Here is a 21,045-nt window from a genome sequence, read left to right on the forward strand (position 1 = left end):
AGTAAATAATAACAGATGATATGCAACAAATTTTCTATTTAAATTTCTAGAATCTGACTAAATGTCTTTCTAGATTACCAGAAAACAATATCAGCATATACTTTATACATTCATTATAATAAAATTAATCAATGGTATCAACAGATTGAGTAATTCCACAAGCGTGGAGTAGTACAATTTAAAAATCCTACACTTAATGAGATCAGAATACAAAATTTTCCAAATAATTTTGTGCTAGTAAAAATACGAGAAGAAAAATATTTCTGGATATAAAATTATAGTTTACATCGTAAACTGGAGGGGTGTCCATTAGTAAGACATAACAGAATAGATGCAACAAAATATAACAAACAACGACAGTGTTCACACAGCCACCCAAAAGGAAGAGCCGTGAAACATTAAGAAAAAGACCCCCACCCGTTTTTTTTTAAATGTTCCAGGATTCATTAACTTACTTTTGAAGATGTAGAATCACACTCTTGACAAATCCACCCATAGCCAGTTTGTTTGGGAGATTTTTTCAAAGGAGGGTCCAAGCAACCAAAATGATAACAAAGCCTGCATTCATCACACCTGCATTAGAAACAAATTGTTTTTTTTAATAGCATCAAATCTGCCAGAAAACAAATGCATTAAGACAAACAGAACATGTAAATCTCAGAAAGTTTTTTTAACCTGTTATGGACATTTATTTATGCAGAGATTTGTCAACACGTGTAAAGGAGCTTCATACTCACACCATGGCCCCTAGAACCCCAGCAGTACAGACATGGTGACACTTTGACAGATCTGAACAATAATGTGGCAAGCATAATCAATTCAATAAAAGAATAAAGCCCTATCTGTGCAGTAAATCACACCACCAGGAACCACAAGGAATCATCCTTAGGTGTCAGGTTTTGGCCCTGAAATCCCAAAGACTGGGACAGTGCTCAAGAGGCCTCCTTCTCCAAAAGGGTGTGAGTGCTTGAACCTCCTTGTTGTATCTGGTCAACTTTTATATTTCATTTTTACTTATTTTCCAACCAAAATTTGAACTTCTAACATTTTTTAATAATGTATGGCAAAATCTACAATACTTACTAATTTAAGTCCCATGGATTTCAATAGCTATATTCTAAACATGACTATAAATGTAATATAAAAATTGCACTGTTATAACTTTCATTGTTCCAAGACTTTAAAGGATATATTGTGAGGTTTCCATCCCAACTTCAATAATGAATACATTATTTGTCTTTGATATTCCTGCCATCACTCATAAATGTTTTTAAGCTCTTTATTTTGCATTACATTTATCTTGGACAAAGAACCTATGCTCACTTTAGGAATGTAAATCCCATTGAATTCTAGGCCTTACTTCAGAGCAAATATGCATTCATTGGTTAAATTATACACTGCAGCCAAATATTACCAATAGAAAGAAAAGTAAATTTACATCAGGTCAACAGATATCTTGCCTTTACTAGGATGTGTCCTATTTAATTTCATTATTATCACACATTTGAGAACAAGTTTATCCAGGATTTTTAGCCAGTCTAGAAACTAGCCAAGTTAAAGCTTAATGCTACATCAGAATTTCACTTTATACCATCAATACAGATGGCATTTGACATTAAAATATAAAATACCTTTGAGACAGTTTGCCTATAAGAAAAAAAATAGCAATGACATATTTCTCTGAATAAAAAAGTAATTATTTTTATTGGTTGTGGAAATCACCTGGAGAACTTATTCAAGGCAAAAATATTTCTAAGACTTTTGAACAAAGAGCCGATCACAAAGAGCACAATGGTCAATTGGGGTATACCAAAAACTGTTAATGCACTGAATTTTAAGTGTTGATATTTGTTTTTTTATGTGCACAACAATTATAAGCAGTTATTAATTATTCAACTTCTGGAGAAGCTATTTAATGAAAATGTGCTGTTAAAAAGGCAGGCTGGATCAGAAGGGGAAAACGTTACAAAATGTCAACATTCAAAGAGTTTGGCCAAATTTAGCCAAATTGACAAAGGGAATCTCTACTAAACCAAAAAGAGCTGACTATGCTTAGCTTTTTTTTATTTAGTTGGGGTTCCCTTTGTCAATTTGGCTAAATTTGGATTTTGGTCTCACATGTGATTTTGACATCATATCTAAGGCTCAAGAAAAACTATTTCTCATTTGTTATGGTTTTTAATTCTAAAACATAGGGAGAAAAAAGAGAATTTTAGAATCATATGTGCATAGACATATAAAGTTACATCACAGAAGAACACAACTCTCCTCTTCCCAGAAGTGAACAATGTTGGGGGAAGCTCATATATTTACAGTACTAAGTTTACTGATAGTGTACTACCTATGATCAAACGATGCAATTAATACATTTTAAATACACACACATTTATACTTTATATTACATTCCTGTTTCTGCTAGAAGCTAACAAATTAACACATATTCAGGTCTAGCAGCACACATCATATTATCTGGTGATATATAAGTATATAAAATAGAACTACAGTACAGGCAGTCCCCAAGTTATGAACAAAATATGTTATGTAGCTTTTTTCTTAAGTTGAATTTGTATTTAAGTCAGAACAGGTACGTACATTTAATAATAATAATAATAATAATAATAATAATAGAAACTTTATTTGTATACCGCCCTATCTCCCCAAGGGACCTCAGGGTGGTTTCCAACATACAAGGCAAAACATTAATTATAAGAAAGGACAACCATACAGACAAATTAAAAAACAACATAAAACATAAAAAACTTGCTAAAACACACACACAAAAAATTAAAAACCAATTTCATTATATACTAGGTTTCAGGTTTTCAGGTCCTTTTGGAAGGAAGACAGCGTGGGGGCTTGCCTAATCTGTCTGGGGAGAGAGTGTCAGAGTTGGAGGGCCACCACCGGGAAGGCCCTCTTCCTCGTCACCACCAACCATGGTGGAAGCGAGAAGAGGGCCTCCCCGGCAGATCTTAGAGCCTGTGCCGGTTCATAGGAGGAGATACGCTCTCGAAGATATGCAGGACTCAAACCGTTTAGGGCTTTGTAAGTCACAACCTGCACCTTGAATTGGGGCCGGAAACTTATTGATAGCTAGTGGAGCTGCTTTAATAGGGGCATTATGTGCTCCCTATAATTAGTTCCAGTTAGAAGCCTGGATGCCGACCTTTGTACCAGTTGCGGTTTCCGGGCTGTCTTCAAAGGTAGCCCCATGTAAAGTGCATTGCAATAATCCAATCTTGATGTAACCAAGACATGGACCACCGTGGCCATGTCTGACTTCTAGAGGTATGGTTGAAGCTCTCCTGGCTAGCACTGGCACCTGAGCATTGAGTGTCAGTACTTGATGCTTGCTGTTAAGTGAACTCGAGCCACACACACACACACACACACACACACATATATATATAGAGAGAGAGCGCTTTGGTTTGCATAGGGAAGGGTTAACACCCATGTAGTGTTTGTTTTGCTGTCTGTGCCCCTGTTCAGAAGATTTCACGACATTTTCTGTCCCTGTGATAATTGGATTTTGAAATATTTGGCTTGTTGTAGAAACAAGGATTGGTGAGAAAGTTTCAACGGAGATGCCTTTCCCACATAATAACACTTTCTAAGAGTAGATTTCTAAGAGTAGATTTCTCTCACTTCCTGTTGTCTCACGCCCTTCTTAACTATGAGTGGTTTGTAAGACAGATGTTTGTAACTCGAGGACTGCCTGTAATATCACACAATTCTAGTTTTACATTACACCTTTGAATAGAGTTCAGAATCCAAATTCTTAGACTCCTTGTTATGTATTTGAAGAAAATTTTAAATGGGGGAACATAAGCTTCTCATAATTTCAAACAATCTGTTTTCTTACTATAAGTGTATTTCCCACTGTCATGTTCATCACCTTCTATGCTGTGCAGAAAATGGAGATATGTAATGCACACAAGAAGAATAAAGTTTTAAGAGACTGAAGGCACTGACAAGTTTTGAGATTTGTTGTAAGAGATTGTAAGACTATACAATACAGATATTATTACCTAGGATATGAAACTCCCCCTTCCCCAAACCCACCATGATTTTTGAGGCAATAATAAAATCTTGAACCTTTAGACAAAAATGACAGCCTATCATAGCATTCTCACCTGTGAGGGAAAGTCTATACAACTAACTTGGTCTAACAAACCAAGTTTGTAGATGGGAAACATGCACTGTGTCTACATATTCTGTCCTCCCTTGTGCTTCCATGCTCAAGCCCATCGCAGGACTGCCATGGTTTGTTCAAATCAGTTTTGGGCCAACTTCTGAGCATAACCTGGGATCAGATCCTTGATATCTTGATTTGCAGTTAGAAATTAAACTACTGTACTGGCTTGTAGACTCAGATACAATGAAAAACCGTAATTCAGCAAACTGCAAGTGTTCTATATGGCAAATGAGAAAAGGGATAAGTGAATCCATGGTTACAATGTTTATTCTCAGAATAATAATAGGCCTTGAAATAGGCTTTAAGCATTATTGTCTATCTTCCTATTGTTACCAAGATACATTGGATAAAAAGGCAATGATGTGAAAGTAGTACATTATTAATTAAATGCTTAAACACATAGTATTTTCATGCATTATATGAATAACCGATCTGCAGTATCCATTCATTGTTGATAGAGGTGAAAAGAAGTTACTGAATTTTCACCTCTTCTACCTTCTCAACATAGCTATGAGCAGAAAGGCCCTAGCTTGTTTCCATTTCAGCTATGGGTGAATGGCACTGATCACAGTACCTTAGGGTAGAGTGTATCAATTTCAATAATAACCCTTTCCCATGTAATCTGAACCTGATTAAATGTTGTATGCATGGAACCAATCAGGTTGTGTATGTTTACAATTATAGGCTACATCAAAAAGAATGGTTTTAATGAGGCAAATATATGGTATCTAATTCTTACATGTCACATGAATGCATGGTAGCAAGAATTAGTTTAAATTTTCAAAAATCTCTGAAATGCCTGGGCCAAACCACTGTGCTCTTGGCAGCTTAACTGCAAATGCTTCTGTGACTGATTGCAATGCTAGTAGCATAACGTATCATGCTTCTTTTGCTGTGCTGGTTTAGCAATTGGCGTGCTCCATCGAAAGCATATTTGTTAATGTCCCAAAGCGCTAAGATCAAGTGGCACAATTTAAGCCTTCTATGCATCTTGTCACAATAAATTAAATTAATGCATATCCAAAAGGCCAAGTCCAAATGTTAAAATAACAGATTTGGTTGAATGGCAATTAAAACCCCTATATACTAGGATATTGTAAGCCAAAACAAAATCAGTTTTGTCTTCTAGCCCAGGCAAAACCAAGTATTTAACTGACTAAAGGATGCAAATAGGATTGGCATGTGGAAGCCAAACAGGCGATGAAACCTCTGCCATTTGTCACAATAGGATCGAGAGATTAAATAATAATTTTTAAAATTAGCAGCCAATAGAAAATACATTTCAAAAACTAAAATAGAGAATTGAGGTCAAGTGTCTCAGAACAGCAAGAGATGTTGATTAGACACTTTCATACCTGAAACACGTCTGTTTTGTTCTTTAATAAAGTGATCTCCATCTGCTCATGCCCTTGGAAATCTTTCAGCAGTTCAGCCTGCTGTGTTCAAACCCCCACATAACTCTGCACTTTCCTGTTCATAATTAGGTAATTATGCTCTAATCAATACTGTAGATCCTGATTTTACAATGTAAATAAGATAAATGAGATAATGGCTGGGGGTCAATCTCATTTTATTTACAAAACCTTGCACGCCCGTTCAACTTCATTACAGTGCGCCTACCTGCACAAGAGGGAGTCTTATCAGCTGGCCTCCAGAAGTCTTAGAATAGACACTGGGGGAATGGGGGAGGAGGAAGACCTGGGTTTCTCTAAATGAAGAGTTAAAAGAAAAATGTGTGCATAGTTTGCATATTTGTAAGTCACCGCAGTACACTGCAAAAATAAAACCTCCTAAGAATTGAATACGTATTTTGTATTCAGAAGAGAACAACAACCACTGTTGGTTATAAAAAGTACTATCGAAACCCCTCTATTAGTAAGATAGTGTTTAAAGACAACTTCGTGAATTTTGTTTGCCAATACAAAAAACCTCTCCCACATATGTATGCGCCATGGAACGGCATTCATGTTACCTACAAAAGTACAATTTGAACAATGTAGAAGTATGTTTTTTCCTGTAAGTCAAAGTATTACAATAAAATACACAACACTGCCTCACTACAAAACAGCAAATAAGTTGGCATTCGAAAGAAGTAAAATTTCATTGGTCAGCTCACTATTTTACAGTATCATAAGGAAGATGGACAAATGAAGTAACAAAAAGGGAGAGAAAGAGTACAGTTTTATGCTGCCATTTTCATTGCTGTAGAACAGTCTTGCCTAAAGTTGGCACTAAGTGAGAAACATGCCAGGTATCTTGCAAATATAATGACTGCCCCACTTCAATCACCCGTTTATAAAGTTATATTTGAAAGATTGTTTCATTAATATCACCTCAAAGGCTTCAACTGGCGAGCTAATACCTTTTATGCAACTTTTGAGCCTTACATTGATAGATATCTATTTTTTAATTTCCTTTGAATTTCCAACCATTCTAAAATGTAAACAAATGTAACCCTTAATCATCAAGTTTTAACAGGGGATTAAGGAGAATGAGAAGTGATAAACAATATTCAAACAAATGTTTCCATGCTTCTCACTCCAAAACCCAATGCACTATCTCCTACTGATACATTTTTGAAGCTGTAACAGGATTTAAATATTACAATAGCTGTCCACATTAAAAGCCTCTTGTTTTGGCGGCGAGTAAAATGTGAGATCATTTTAAGTTCAGACAAGGACCAAAGAGGTAACATTTATAGAACAGGATGTGTAAATCTATGGAGTATACCTTATTTAGAATCATAGAGGTGGAAGAGCCCAAATGGGTCATCCAGTCCAAATCCCTGCCATGTAAGAATACACATATGATATAACAAGGTCAAGCAGTTTTGATGTTTTGATTTTTTTTTTCACACACAGGTTGAACATTTCCGATTCAGAATTTCAAAATTGTCCATTAGGGTGAGTGAGATAGCAGCACCTTTGTTTTCTGATGGTTCACACACAATATATATATTAGGCTTGGGCGGTTTCGTTCGTTAATTTCGTAATTCGTTATTAATTCGTATTTAAATTAGCTTACGATCCAATATTGAGCCATGCAGGACTACTGTGAGGAGTAATTAAAAATCGAAACAATTTTTCCAATTTATTTCGTATTGTTTCGTAATTGGTTCAAAATTGTTTTGTAATTGCTTCGTAATTATTTCCGTATGTCTGGTGCAAGTTTTATAGTTGTTGTTTGTTTTATCAGTGATTATCACACCAACAGTCAACAACAGAGGGAGAGGGAAGCTTCAGAAGTTCCCCCTGTCCCATTTGGAGGGTTTTTTAGCATATTGCGCAATCGCGTCCGCCATTAACGAATCAATTCGTAATTTTACGAAATTTCGTATATTTTGAAATTTTTTAAAGGGAAATTTCGGAATTCTTTAAAAAAACGAAACGCAAGGGCCCCCCTAAAAACGAAACGAGTTTAGAGCCAAATTTTTCCGTAGTTACCCAAGCCTAATATATATATGTGTGTGTGTGTGTGTGTGTGTGTGTGTGTGTGAGGCTCTTTAAAGTAAATTATTTCATCTTTATTTATTTATTTATCCCCCTTAATATTTAATATTTATCCCCCTTCTGGCACCAACGGCTGCTCTGGCCAGAGAGAAGACAGAAGGGAGCAGAAGACACTGCCATCTTGTCTTCTGCCTATATCATCACTTCAGAGGCCCCTCCCCCTTCTGGCACCAACGACTGCTCTGGCCAGAGCGAAGACAGAGGGGAGCAGAAGACATTTCCATCTTGTCTTTACTAATAATATAATATAGTATATTGTATATACATATAATATTTATAATATTATAATGTAATACAATATAATACTAGTAATAATAATTCAGTATTATAGTTATAATTATATATTTAATTACATGTAATATTACTAATAATATTACAATATAATGGTATAGTGCAATATAGTAATATATACTGATATTGTACTTTGCTAATAATATAATATATTGTATGAAAATATATATTGTAAGCCGCTCTGAGTCCCCTTCGGGGTGAGAAGGGCGGCATATAAGCGCCGTAAATAAATAAATAAATAATAAATATTATTTAAACTTATATGCCGCCACTCCCCTGGGGCTCAGAGCGGCTTACAAGAATAGCTAAAATCTAACAAAGTTTAAAAGCAATTTAAAACAATTTAAAAACAACAGTCCCACCTCCAATATATCTCATTATGTACATATATGGAAATACATGTATTCTAATTTTTGTAAGTAAACTCTTAAACACTTCTGGTTGCAAGCATTTCAGAAAAGGATATTCAACCTGTATAGGTTTAGTGCTAACATAATGTTCATTATTCCATGCTTTACACTGTCCTTACTCTGGAGTTGTCTACCCAGCCATTACCAAATAACACACGATAATTTAAGATTATTCAATCAAAGTTTGTTAAACTGTATGTTTTTATTTCAAGTGTCTCATTCTGAATTGGTATTTTGTGCTGAAAAAGTATTAAAATGCAACCTCAATCCAGAGCTTTCCCAATGGTGTGTTGTGATATGTTATTGTGTTGGCAGCAGTGTGTAGGTATGACACATGAACATAACGAGAAATGACAAAAATATTGGAAATGTTTTTACCTTTCAAATCATATATTTTTAAAAATAAAAATAAATATTCTTGAGGTATTTTGTGCCACAATATATTTTACTATTACAATTTGGTATGATCCATATCTTTTCTAAGTGGTTGGATTAATCTATAGTTTGCTATTGAAACTGAATTACTGTGTTGCAAAATGATGTATGTCTAAAAAGTGTGTTACCAATGTGAAATGGTTGGCAAGGGTTGGGGTTAAGGCATAAGATGCACACAGATCAAGCTAATTTCCAATCAAATGTCTAGAATTACAGCATTGCAGTGGAATTCTATGCATGACTGTCAGACATAAATCCCACTATACTCAATGAAACTTACACTTACACAATTGTGTACAGAATTGATTTTGAAAATATGTGTATTTTCACTGTAAACCAAAATACTGTAGAAAGAAGATATTCATTTCTTTCTGTGTTGATATTTATATGGGGAACTATTAGGAGATTTTGTAAACAACAATGTGCAGTACTGTTACTAGTACAAGCAATCTCCTTTTACATAACTAAAATCAGAGAACGTATAAATAAAATTAAGCAAGAATACTAATGTAAAATGCATGGTATATGGATTCTGAATATAAAAATAATCATCTGCTGGTTAAGTTATGATTTTCCCTGTATACATGTAAAGATTTTTACAATTTCAGTAGATAATGAGGATATGTTTAACATCTTTCATTTATTAGGACTATATGTTATTTCAACTCTACTCAGATATACTGCAAAAATAAAAAAATAATAGTAATTTGCTGGGGGGCACTTTAACGGAAAATGAATTTAGTGTGAATTTATCCCAGTATTTGTACTAAATGCTAACTAGATCACTGGTGTATCTAGTTTTATTTTACTTGATTTTCATGTATATATTTACATTCTGAATCCATCTTAACAGCATGACAGTCTTGACAAAATGCTTATTTGAAACAGTATAGCCAAGTTCAAGTTATTTTATTGAACACATCCAGATATGATACAGCCTGTAGCCCCATCCATAACCAAGAAAAAACACTAATTTATTATTTCTTATTATTGTATACATCCTCTTATTTTCCATTTTTATACTCTGGTTATACTCTTAACAGGAAATATATACCTTGTTAAATGCACCAAGAAACCAACACATTATTATTATTATTATTATTTAGAAATTTCAATACCATGGCTGTGATCCAACAAAGTGATAAGTGCGCAAAAGAAAATCTACCCAACAGCAGGCCTCTGAGATATTCCTCTACATCTGAAGAGCCAAGCCATCTTTTAATTTAAAAATACAACTTGCCCTTTCACCAATGGCAGCAAATGCTATAAATATTATAAAGAATCCTCCCACCCTCCCCATTCATTAATATCTTTGTTGGATCGCAACATAAATAGTTCAATATTACAAATACAATCAGCACAAACAGTGTCTTTCAAAACAAGCACAAAATTAAGTATTCAATATACTTTGTATGGCATATGAATTACTGGGGGCAGGGATGAAATAAGCATCTTCCATGAAACATAGACAGTTAATGAGCACCTCTTGTTCAATACTAGGTAACTAGCTTTTCATTTCTCCCAAAATTAAATGGAGGCTGTTATTGGGTTCGGATGGAACATTACCACCACCCAGAGTAGACCAACCTACACAATGAATCTAAGATGGAACGCTAATATGAAAAATAAATAAAATAAAAAAATAATTCTATTTTGTTATGAGCATGAATGGAATGGTTTACAGATATCTGAATGCCATGGTATGTAACACTTTTTCAATAGAGATCAAGCCTTTTACATATAGGTCCTCAACACATTGTTTTGTATAGGAATTTGCCTATTATGAGGCACAACAAAACAGCAGCCAACAAATGACAAAGCATTGCTTTTCCCGTTCAATAACATCATATAAAGTATTTAAGTCCCATAGGCTCCTGTCACTCTTCACTGAGTTCAAGTACTGTACATCATCATTTGCCAAGCAATTGCAATGGGAGACAAAATTACTTAATAGAACAATTCAGACAAGACATTTATCCGGTATTTTCCAGCAATGCACATATCAAATGTGCTTGATTAGTGCAAAGAAAAAAATCAAGTAAATTAACTGCCTTGTCAGTCCAAGAAACATACCAATCAGTTATGTTCTACAGGACCTGGCAAGCATGTTTTTGTCATGACTAGGAGAATGGTAAAGATAAATATACTGTTTTCCTTTACTTTGGGTCCTATTGAAAGTCTTATCCACAGCTTAAAATCACATTTATAAAAGTAGTTTCCAGGACTGCCTCCGAGGATGAGTTGTGGCAGAGTAGTGTCTCATGAAGAGTATCTACACAGTAAAGTGATAAGAGAAAGAAAGTAAATTAACATTTACCATTCTTAATGGTTCTACTAATTTATGAAACATTTCAACATCATAGCAGATTCAGACTGAAAAGAGACGACTTCAGATTAGTGTTACATATCCAAAAGTATATGGAAGGAAATCAGTGTTAAGTATCATCTATTTTTGTCCTTATTCCCTGTGTGTATTGAAAAAGCCATATAACTCTAGGAAATGAAGAGTGACCTTTTGGTGATATGAAAGGTTTAAATTAAACACTATGTATTAAAAGTTTCTGTTTAAGAGGATTCTTAATTATATAGCATGAAGATACAAAAGATTAATCTGTGAGAGTAGTATGCACGGGGATCTTGTAGCACCTTAAAAGAGACTGAGACAACATTGGTAGTATAAGATTTCATAGACTACACCTACATATGATGAAGTAGACTTGAGGTACATCTGCACTATAGAATTAATGCAGTTTGACACCACTTTAACTGTTATGGCTCAATGTTAGGAAATCCTGAGATTTGTAGTTTGGTGAGACAGTATTTGACAGAGAGGGCCAAAGACCTCGTAAAACAATTCCACAGCATTCTGATGTCAAACTGCATTAATTCTACAGTGTAGATGCATTCTCAGTCTTTGAAAGCTTATGGTATCAATTTGATTCTTTCAGCTATACTCTATGATGTAATTGAGGCTATCAGACATTGATGCCATGAGATCCCTTTGCATATAGACATATAGACATTCCAAACTACCACAACGATGCCGTGGAATTCTATTCCCATGTGACAGTACTGTTATGAGAAAGTTGTTTTAAAACATTCAACAGCAGGCTAATTGTGGAAGGTTTTATGTACATATTTCTCAGGCCAATACTATTAAAAATTATAGCAAATCAGATTCACATATTTCATGTAGTTATTTCATGTAGTTTGTCAACATTTATAATGAGAAAACTGAATATGTCAGTTTTCTCATGGCAACCCTGTGAACATGAGATTTCCAACAGCTGAAGTCATCAATAGCCCTGCTCAATTTTGCAAATTCAGCTGTTTCCTTCATGGAATTAATCTGTTTTTAATGAGGCCTTCCTCTTTTCCTGTTGCTTTCCACTTTTCCCAGGACTGCTGTCTTTTCCAATGAGTCATGTCATCTCATGATATGTCCAAAGTATGACAGCCTCTATGACAGCCTCAGTTAAGTCACTTTGGCTTTTTGTGAGAATTAGTAGGACCCATTTATGTTTTTTGGCAGATTGTGATGTTCCATAGCAATCTTATGATATTTCAAATGAGTTGATTCCTTTCCTGTCAGCTTTCATAATTATACATATAAACTGGAACTATATGTCACAGGTGATTCTGACTTTGGTATTTAAATATATATCCTTGTACCTGATGGTTTTATCTTGCATTTATTCCCATTCTAACCTCATACTGTTTACAAATAGTGCCCTAGAATCCGTATCTAGATTAAGGCATTTTTGAAAACTTTAAAAATAAAGAATATTTTTCAATGTAACACTGTAAACATTCCACATCATAGGTGTAAACTGCGTGGAAACACATATATCTTTTTGATCACAACAATAGATACATGCTAAAACAAAAGGGTGGAAATCTAATGGACAAATGTTTTTGCAGCACCAATGTTTACAAAATGCTGTGTGAACAATTAGACTGTCTCTATATTAAATTCTGAGCCAAGAAAAAGGCAGGATATTAAACAAAACAAAAAATAAAATGAGTGCAAAGCACACAACCTCAAAAGTATAATTATAGATTTATCCTTCTTTCACATATATTAAGTTCCTTCGTTCATTCCCTTCTATATCAGTGCTTCAGTCTTTATTTTGCATTCAATTAGTATCTAAAATCACTGTAAAACATCTAAAATTATGCCTTTGGTTAATTACATGAGTTATTATATACTAGCCGTCCCCTGCTACGCATTGCTGTGCTGCAGTCTGTGTATATGTGTTTTATGTGTGTATATATGTGTGTGTATATATTTGTGTATTTATGTGTTTGCACATATGTTGCAATGTATTTTTTTGGCTTTTAAAGTCTCTTCTGCTGCGTTTTTCAGTGCTTTTATGAGTGATGGTCATTCGTTGGCCTGATAGGTGTATTGTGTCCAAATTTGATGTCAATTCGTCCAGTGGTTTTTGAGTTATGTTAATCCCACAAACAAACATTACATTTTTATTTATATAGATACATGTAAAACTATTTCTCTTCATTCTTCAGGCCAAAGTCTTCTATATTAAATCATGACAAAGGTTGTAATTTAGAGTATCCTACATACATATAAATAACTATCAAAATATTCATCACAAAACCCACCAAAAAAGCTTGGGTCAATTTATCAATGGGCCAGTGCAAACACTGCACTTTAAGGAACTATCCTCTTCTGTGAGTAGAGTGGCAGAAGGCAAGAGATTAATCCAGGGGTCCTCAAACTAAGGCTGGGGGCCGGATATGGCTCTCCAAGGTCATTTACCTGGCCTTCACTCAGGGTCAACCTAAGTATGAAATGACTTGAAAGCACACAACAACAACAATCCTATCTCATCAGCCAAAAGCAGGCCCACACTTCCCACTGAAATACTAATAAGTTAATATTTGTTAAAATTGTTCATTTTAATTACTGTATTGTTTTAAAGTGTTTTTTGCACTACAAATAAGATATGTGCAGTGTGCATAGGAATTCATTCATTTTTTTTTCAAATTATAATCTGGCCCAACAGTTTGAGGGACTCTGACCTTGCCCTCTGTTTCAAAAGTTTGAGGACCCCTGGCTTAATCCATCCCAGGAGAACCAAAAGGAAGCATCATTCTCCTTCTACTCTTTCTATTGTGGTGGCATTCCTGGCCTTTTTGAATGCCTAGGTGCAGAAATGGTGGTGGCAAGGGACAGAGTGGGTGGATCTCTGAGGTGGCATTTGTGTTTTCTCCTCTCTCCATGGAATGACCCTCCCAAAATTTGCCCTCATGCATTATATACATGATGGCAGCTTATACATGAGCATATATAGAAATCTCCAGTGAATTTAACCTTCCCAAGACAGTAATGTCCAGCAAGATGACTACGCAAATTCATAGAGAAAAAAAGTATTATGAGCAACTACATCATAGCTACATGTTACTTACAGTATCAAATAGTATGAATCTGAGTACAAGCCGCTAGAGGCAGAGACCAAGCATTATATATTTTTTGCTGCATGACTATTCAGAAGTAGTTTCAGATACATATATTCTGCTAAAATGGAACTGCGTCTATTAGGAACATTAGGTTATCTGAGAGACTCTGGGCAGCTATAAAAACCCACCTGACCCTTATATTTACCACAAGGCCCGATTCACATCTCCAATAAATGTGTTAGATGATGTAGCCCTATCCTTGTGCCAGGAAATACCTACACTGGGTTTAAAAAGTGATGAGGAGAAGTTTCACATTCTGAAGCATCTCAACAGAGGGAGGATGAGAATACATTGTTATATTTCTATCAGAAGGGTGTTACAAGTTCTCATATTCTCCCTGTTCGCTTCCTATAGCCATGTGGCTGGCCATTATTGGAACAATTGGGAGAATGAAACTTGGGGAGAGGATAAAGAAGCAGTAAAGGTGGAGAAGGGTTCTAAGAACAAAAAAAGGGGAATTTTATGTGAGGGAATATAAAATAAGGGGGAGAAAGTGAAAGAAGGAAGTGTGCACAAGCGAGATTGCTGGCAACACTTACTGCCTTCTCCACCTTCTAAGAGTACCTTGTTTGCAGTTACTGATCCCTGTGCTTTAGTTTTAGTTCTGGGAGAGAAAACCAAGAGATGGAGTTTTGTGTGCATTTATGTGTAGAGGGGTCAACATTTTCTACTTAAGAAACCATATAGAAACACGCACACATCGCATCATTCCTAGTGACAATTTAAGTTAAACAGCATTGTAGAAGGTTATATATATACCTTGACAGTATATATTTGTCAGTTTGCTTTACATTATATTGCACTAGCTGTTATACAGTTGGTCTTCTGTATTTACTAATTTGTATCCACAGATGAAAACATCCATGGCTTGAAAATGCAACATTTCATTTATTATTTTTCTTCATATAAAGATCTCTAAAAATGGGGTATGCCTTAGAACGATGGTGCTTTTTTATATATTATACAAAAGTTTGGTGGTACAGTCAACGACACATTAGAATTAAAGAAATATGATGTGTGTGTGTGTATGCATAATCTATATATACCTCAGGTTTCGGCGGTGACCAGGGGAGCATTTGCACAGTTAAAGCTTGTGCGCCAGCTGCGCCCATACCTTGGGAAGTCTGACTTGGCCATGGTAGTCCACGCTCTGGTTACATCCTGTTTAGACTACTGCAACGCTCTCTACGTGGGGTTGCCTTTGAAGACTGCTCGGAAGCTTCAACTGGTTCAACATTCGGCAGCCATGATACTAACAGGAACGGCACTGGGAGGCCCTGCTCTCGATCCCGCCTGCAACTCAGGCATGGTTGGCGGGGACGAGGGACAGGGCCTTCTCAGTGGTGGCCCCTCGGCTGTGGAACGCCCTTCCTACAGACATTAGATCGGCTCCCTCATTAATGGCATTTCGGAAGAAAGTGAAAACCTGGTTATTTGAACAGGCGTTTAAATAGGCAGTGCAATGAATTATAGGAAATCGGAACAACGGATGACGAGCTTGGATTATGATTTTAGTTATGAGACCCTAATTTATTGATGATTATTGATGTTAATTGCCTAGTGTATTATTGTGTTAATTGTTTTAAATGGTTTGTATGATGCTAGCATTGAATTTCTGCTGCTGTTTGTTGTTAACCGCTCTGAGTCGCCTAAGGGCTGAGAAAAGCTGTATACAAAAAAAGTAAGTAAATAAATAAATAAATAAATAATGGGACGAACATCCATGCATTTAGGTATCCAATTTGGGGGGGGGGAGGGGTTGGATGCAAACTCAAGCAGATATATTTGTACACCTCTGGCTGTTAATAGATAGAAATAATAGAGAAGCATCATGGGTCTAAATTGCTGGCTTTGAGTATTATGCACATTGGTGTGGGGAAGGGTAGGGTCATTTGCTGTTCTATGTTTAGCTGTAAAATGTCTTGGGTTGGCTCTGCCCTGCCATCTGGAAGCATATCTAAACATTGCTGTTGTATTTATTAGAAGTTCTGTAGTAGCACCTATTGATACTAATCACAGACTAATCAGATCTGTATTAGGAGAACCGCAAAAAAAATGATCATTTTTTGCAAACCAAATCTTGATACTCACAATTTCAGTGTTCATGAAGAGCCACAATACCAACTAAACGACCATAGTGGGCGCATTCAATATACAACGAACATTAGTAACAGCAAGTATTTAATGAAAAATTTCCCTTCCAGACCAGGATATTCTGATTGCAATATGCCACAAATGGAAAAATGATAAGGTACAGATACTGGTATAAACTGGGATTAATGTAAATCAGAGATATAAATTTAAACCAGGGATTTGTTGTACACATAGAGAGAGGCTTTCAAGAATCTTCCACAGTGAAATTATACTGGCATTAAATACAAGGAAAATAGTTTCACTTCATCCTCCTCTCATAGTCAAGACAAGGCATTGTCCTGTCTCTTAATATATAAGGTGCATTCACAGACATCACAAAGAAGAACATTTGCCTTAGATGCTTTGTACACTCTTGGTTAGAGAAATCCATGGATGTGAATATTTCAAAATGTATGAACAAGTTGTCTCTCTTTGTTACACTGTGTAACCACTGACATTTCATTTTTTTTCTACAACAACTGACTTGCTACTGGAGTGAGGAGTTGGAATATGTCTGAAATGACAGAAGAATGTATATATTTAAATTCTAACATCTGAAGTTGACTGGCTAAACCAATACTGGTCTATGGGAAGGGGGAGGCTGTTCCTCTGACATCTTCATCAATAAGATGGAATGGAAGGGATGGAGGAAATTAATCCTGACACGTGTCAGGCTCTTTTTCTCTTGCTTTATAGTTTTGTCATGGAAATGTCTTTTTCTCGTGTCTAAAAATGGTTGAGATCAATTTCTGACAGCTCACACATCGGCTCTGTGACTTTTGGTGGTCTATGGCTTTTCTTCTGCATTGCTATCTGTCACATATGGGACCAGCTGCTGTGTAACATCTTCCTTTAAGAATTTTTATTAGAAAAGATATTTTTTCACTTTGTCTTGCCTTTTGCTGCCTCCACACTACTGCCATAACCTCCTTCACCAGTTGTTTCCCAACTTCAGTTGAAAAATATCTGAATTCAAGTGCAACTATATTGAAGAAAACTTTGCTAATTTATTTTTATAAACATGCATTATTAACATTCTTGAATTAGGGCTTGAGTTCAGAATAAAAAATAAACATAAGGCCAAAACAAATAGTGAAATTGGCAACTATCTGCAAAATCTTATGCCGTAACGATGTGGATGTTACTCTAAATTTCAAAATATCATCACAACAATCTGTCATCTAACAAATACATTTATGTAGAATCATAGAGTTGGAAGAGACCTCAGGGGCCATCAAGTCCAACCCCCTGCCAAGAAGCAGGAAAATTGCATTCAAAGCACCCCTGACAGATGGCCATCCAACCTTTGTGTAAAAGCTTCCTAAGAAGGAGCCTCCACTGGAAAAAAAAACTTATCAGGAAATCTTAACTGAATATGTGACAAAACCTTATGGTTAAACATGAAAGATAAAATTAACCGACTTTTGGAATTATCCATCTGTGATTATTATGAAGAGGGGAATAGAAATTGTCCAGGGTTATCTCTTTGCAAAACTGAGAAGAGGCATCAATTTTTTAAAAGTTAACCCCCAACCCCCCCAACATCAGTTGAATGGAACTATCCCACAATGCAAATTAGAATCACAAAAGGGACTGAGTTATTAGGACTACCTTATTTATCACTTATCCTATTAGTCAAAGGGCTTATAGCCAGAGTAAAAGGGAAAAGAAAACACAAAGAATTGAATCAGACAATCTTCATGATCGAACAAATAAAATAATGCATAAAGCAGAGGTACAACTGTTCCCGGTGGAAGTGGAGAGGGAGGGAGGGAGGGGAAAAATGGATAAGTGTAAGTATTAGATAAGTATAGAATTATAAAGGATAGAAAAACAGGAATCATCAGAATGTTACAAGAATATATGGGATTTTTTTTTGTAAAGGTTACTGTGACTATATTTTTTACTTACATAACCAAATAAAAATGTAATTTAAAAAGCTTATGTTGTCAGTCTTTTATGCATTGTGGGCTGAATGCTTTCTGCTGGGAGCCAGCCGTAAGCATGTAAACTCACCAGATTCAGAGACCTGGGAAAATCAGGGCACTAGTTATACAAGGTGCCTATGTAAGTGGCTCTATGCTGCAGATATTCAGCCTCAAGGCACGGAAGGCTGGATGGCCATCTGTCAGGGGTAATTTGAATGCAATATTCCTGCTTCTTGACAGGGGGTTGGACTGGGTGGCCCATGAGGTCTCTTCCAACTCTTTGATTCTTTGATTCTAAGGCTTTAAGGACGAACCTTGTGTGAGGCCAAGTGGCACCTCTCTCTCCTTTAATGCAATTCAAACTTCCATGAGGTTGTACTTTTTTGAGTATAGCTAGTTTTACAATCTGAAGAACATAAAATGAATGTTCCATCAGCTCTCAAAAGAGAAAAGTTAATGTTGCCAAAAGGCCCGTATCAAGGAGAGGTACTTTTTCTGTCTTCCAATATGGTTTTAGAGGTAGGTAAATTTTTGTTCTTTATTAAACATCATAATTGTGTCTGATGCTTGAAAAAGCTTTCTTCTGGTAGAAATGACTCTTTAGGACATTGTGGTTATCACTACAATGCTTTCTTCCATAATAGCTGACAATACACATAACACAATGAAAAGTGCTTAGAGATAAGCACAGAGGCGCCGGTTGTCATACGTTTGACATGTGTTATATCTGTGAATACTAATTAAAAGGATACAAAAATACAAAATAAATTTAAACTGCAGTATACTTATCTGGGAATAAACACTGTTGAATTAAATGGCACTTATACTTGAGTAAACAGAATGGTGTTATTAAACCAGCTATGGTTTTGATACCACTAGAGATCATTTTAAAAAGCACACATTCACAATAAAAAGAATAACATAAAATTCACTACTTGTGGGGCCTCAAAAGACCTTACTTCTAATAATCTTAAATCGAGGATGCCTGAAACAGAATTCAGAATGCCTGGCCACTCATTCGCTTCCTATCCCAACTTTTGTTTCTTTTTAATGAGAAAAGAGGAAAGTCAGCAAAACAAAATGTCACCGTTAAATCATTTGGCAGCATTTTGTGTCAAAAATGTAATGGAAAAGGCACTCATCATAGGAAAGGTTACTATTCTTCCAGAACATCTTTTCACTTGGTTCAGGGCTCATTCCTCTCCACAGAAGTGTAGGCACTACTACTGCCTGCTCTCCCTGGGCTTAATGTGGCAGATGAAGGATGATGGCATTTTCAGCAGACCACAGTGCAGTGATTTTAGTGGTTATCTGACTGAAACCGCTGCTATGATTTAGAATAACTGCTCTGTTTATGTGCAGTGGTAAAAGTCACTTACTACACAATCTTGCAATGTCAACTCATTGCTTCCATTATGTATTCCCTTAGTATGGTTTCATTGCAGATACAAAAGTCAGCGGGAATTAGAGAAACTGCTTGCTGCTTTTGCAGCTCCAGAGAAAAAGTATGCCACATTCATAAGTTCCTGACAATATACCAAAGGCAAATGCTTGAGACCAAAGACATCAATGTCTGTTGCACTGTATTTTCAAATTCCACTTTTAGTATTTAAAAGGTTTTTCTATATATCACGAACAGTATTCTTCAATTACATCCCAGGGCTATTTATAGTTAAAGAAAGAGCAAAAGCGTTGACAACATGATCTTTTTCTCCCAATTTTGTTATTTCGGAAGCATGTGTTTTGTTCGTACCAAGGTCTGGTAATGCCATTATTATTATTATTATTATTATTATTATTATTATTAACTTTATTTATACTCCACCTTTCTCCCTGTGGGGATTCAAGGCACCTAACAATCCCATACTTCAGTCATAGTTTTAAAAGCGCAATATAAAAAAAATAAGAAAAATAAACAATTAAATAATACATTGCTAGGACAGAAAATGTCAGGAATTCTCTTAATTTCTGCCACTTTAACCCTCATTACATGTAATTTGTTTTATTATCTTTATTTATAGCCTGTTATGAAAGCTTATGTGGCCTAGGCCCTTGAGCTACCAACAACTCTTATTCATCCCTGATGTCCATATGTATAATAATTTACAAATTATAGCTTGAGCATCCCATATTTGGAATTCCAAAATCTGGAATACTCTACAAAATTCCATTGTTTTCCAATGAATCAATATACACAAAATGTATCTCATGCACAAAGTTATTAAAATATTGTATAAAATTAAGGTGCAAGGGGAAACATGCATTTCTTGTTTAGATTTGGATCCCATCACCAAGAGAGCTCATCTCGCACAAAAATGCTAATACAGGTATTCCACAATGGATCCAAAGATACTTGGTTACTTTAGAAACATAATATGTATAACTGGTACAAAATTATCATGCTTTAATGACAAATTAAAAGAAATTATATTTATATACATTCATTATTTGTTATAAATGGATGTAAGAAATGTCTGAACTACAAGAAGACTCAAAGAGGAAAACGCTCCCAAAACAAACAATAACCAAAACCAAATGAATGCAGAAAGAAAAATCAACATTAATGAAACAAAGGAAAATAATTTGTCTCCTGTAGTTCTCCTTATAACCAACTCAATATAAAACACTCATTCCAATAAAAGAACCGAGAGAAGGAAACCTAT

The 21,045-nt window shown here is 35.5% G+C and overlaps 1 protein-coding gene across 7 annotated transcripts in view; it reads right to left on the minus strand.

Annotated features, from left to right (window-relative positions):
• PHF14 (PHD finger protein 14) overlaps positions 1-21,045 on the minus strand; it is a 147,705-nt gene that overhangs the window by 63,177 nt on the left and 63,483 nt on the right. For 6 of the 7 annotated variants that reach the window (XM_060782186.2, XM_060782185.2, XM_067470285.1 and 3 more), the window contains exon 17: positions 456-573. In XM_060782186.2, the coding sequence (XP_060638169.2) occupies positions 456-573 (118 nt within the window). Of the gene's footprint in view, positions 1-455; positions 574-9,730; positions 11,113-21,045 lie in introns of those variants that run through there. The other variant, XM_067470286.1, reaches the window with a different exon arrangement.

The sequence above is a fragment of the Anolis sagrei genome, chromosome 6 (genome assembly GCF_037176765.1).
Source record: "Anolis sagrei isolate rAnoSag1 chromosome 6, rAnoSag1.mat, whole genome shotgun sequence".
In the NCBI taxonomy this organism is placed as follows: Eukaryota; Metazoa; Chordata; class Lepidosauria; order Squamata; family Dactyloidae; genus Anolis; species Anolis sagrei.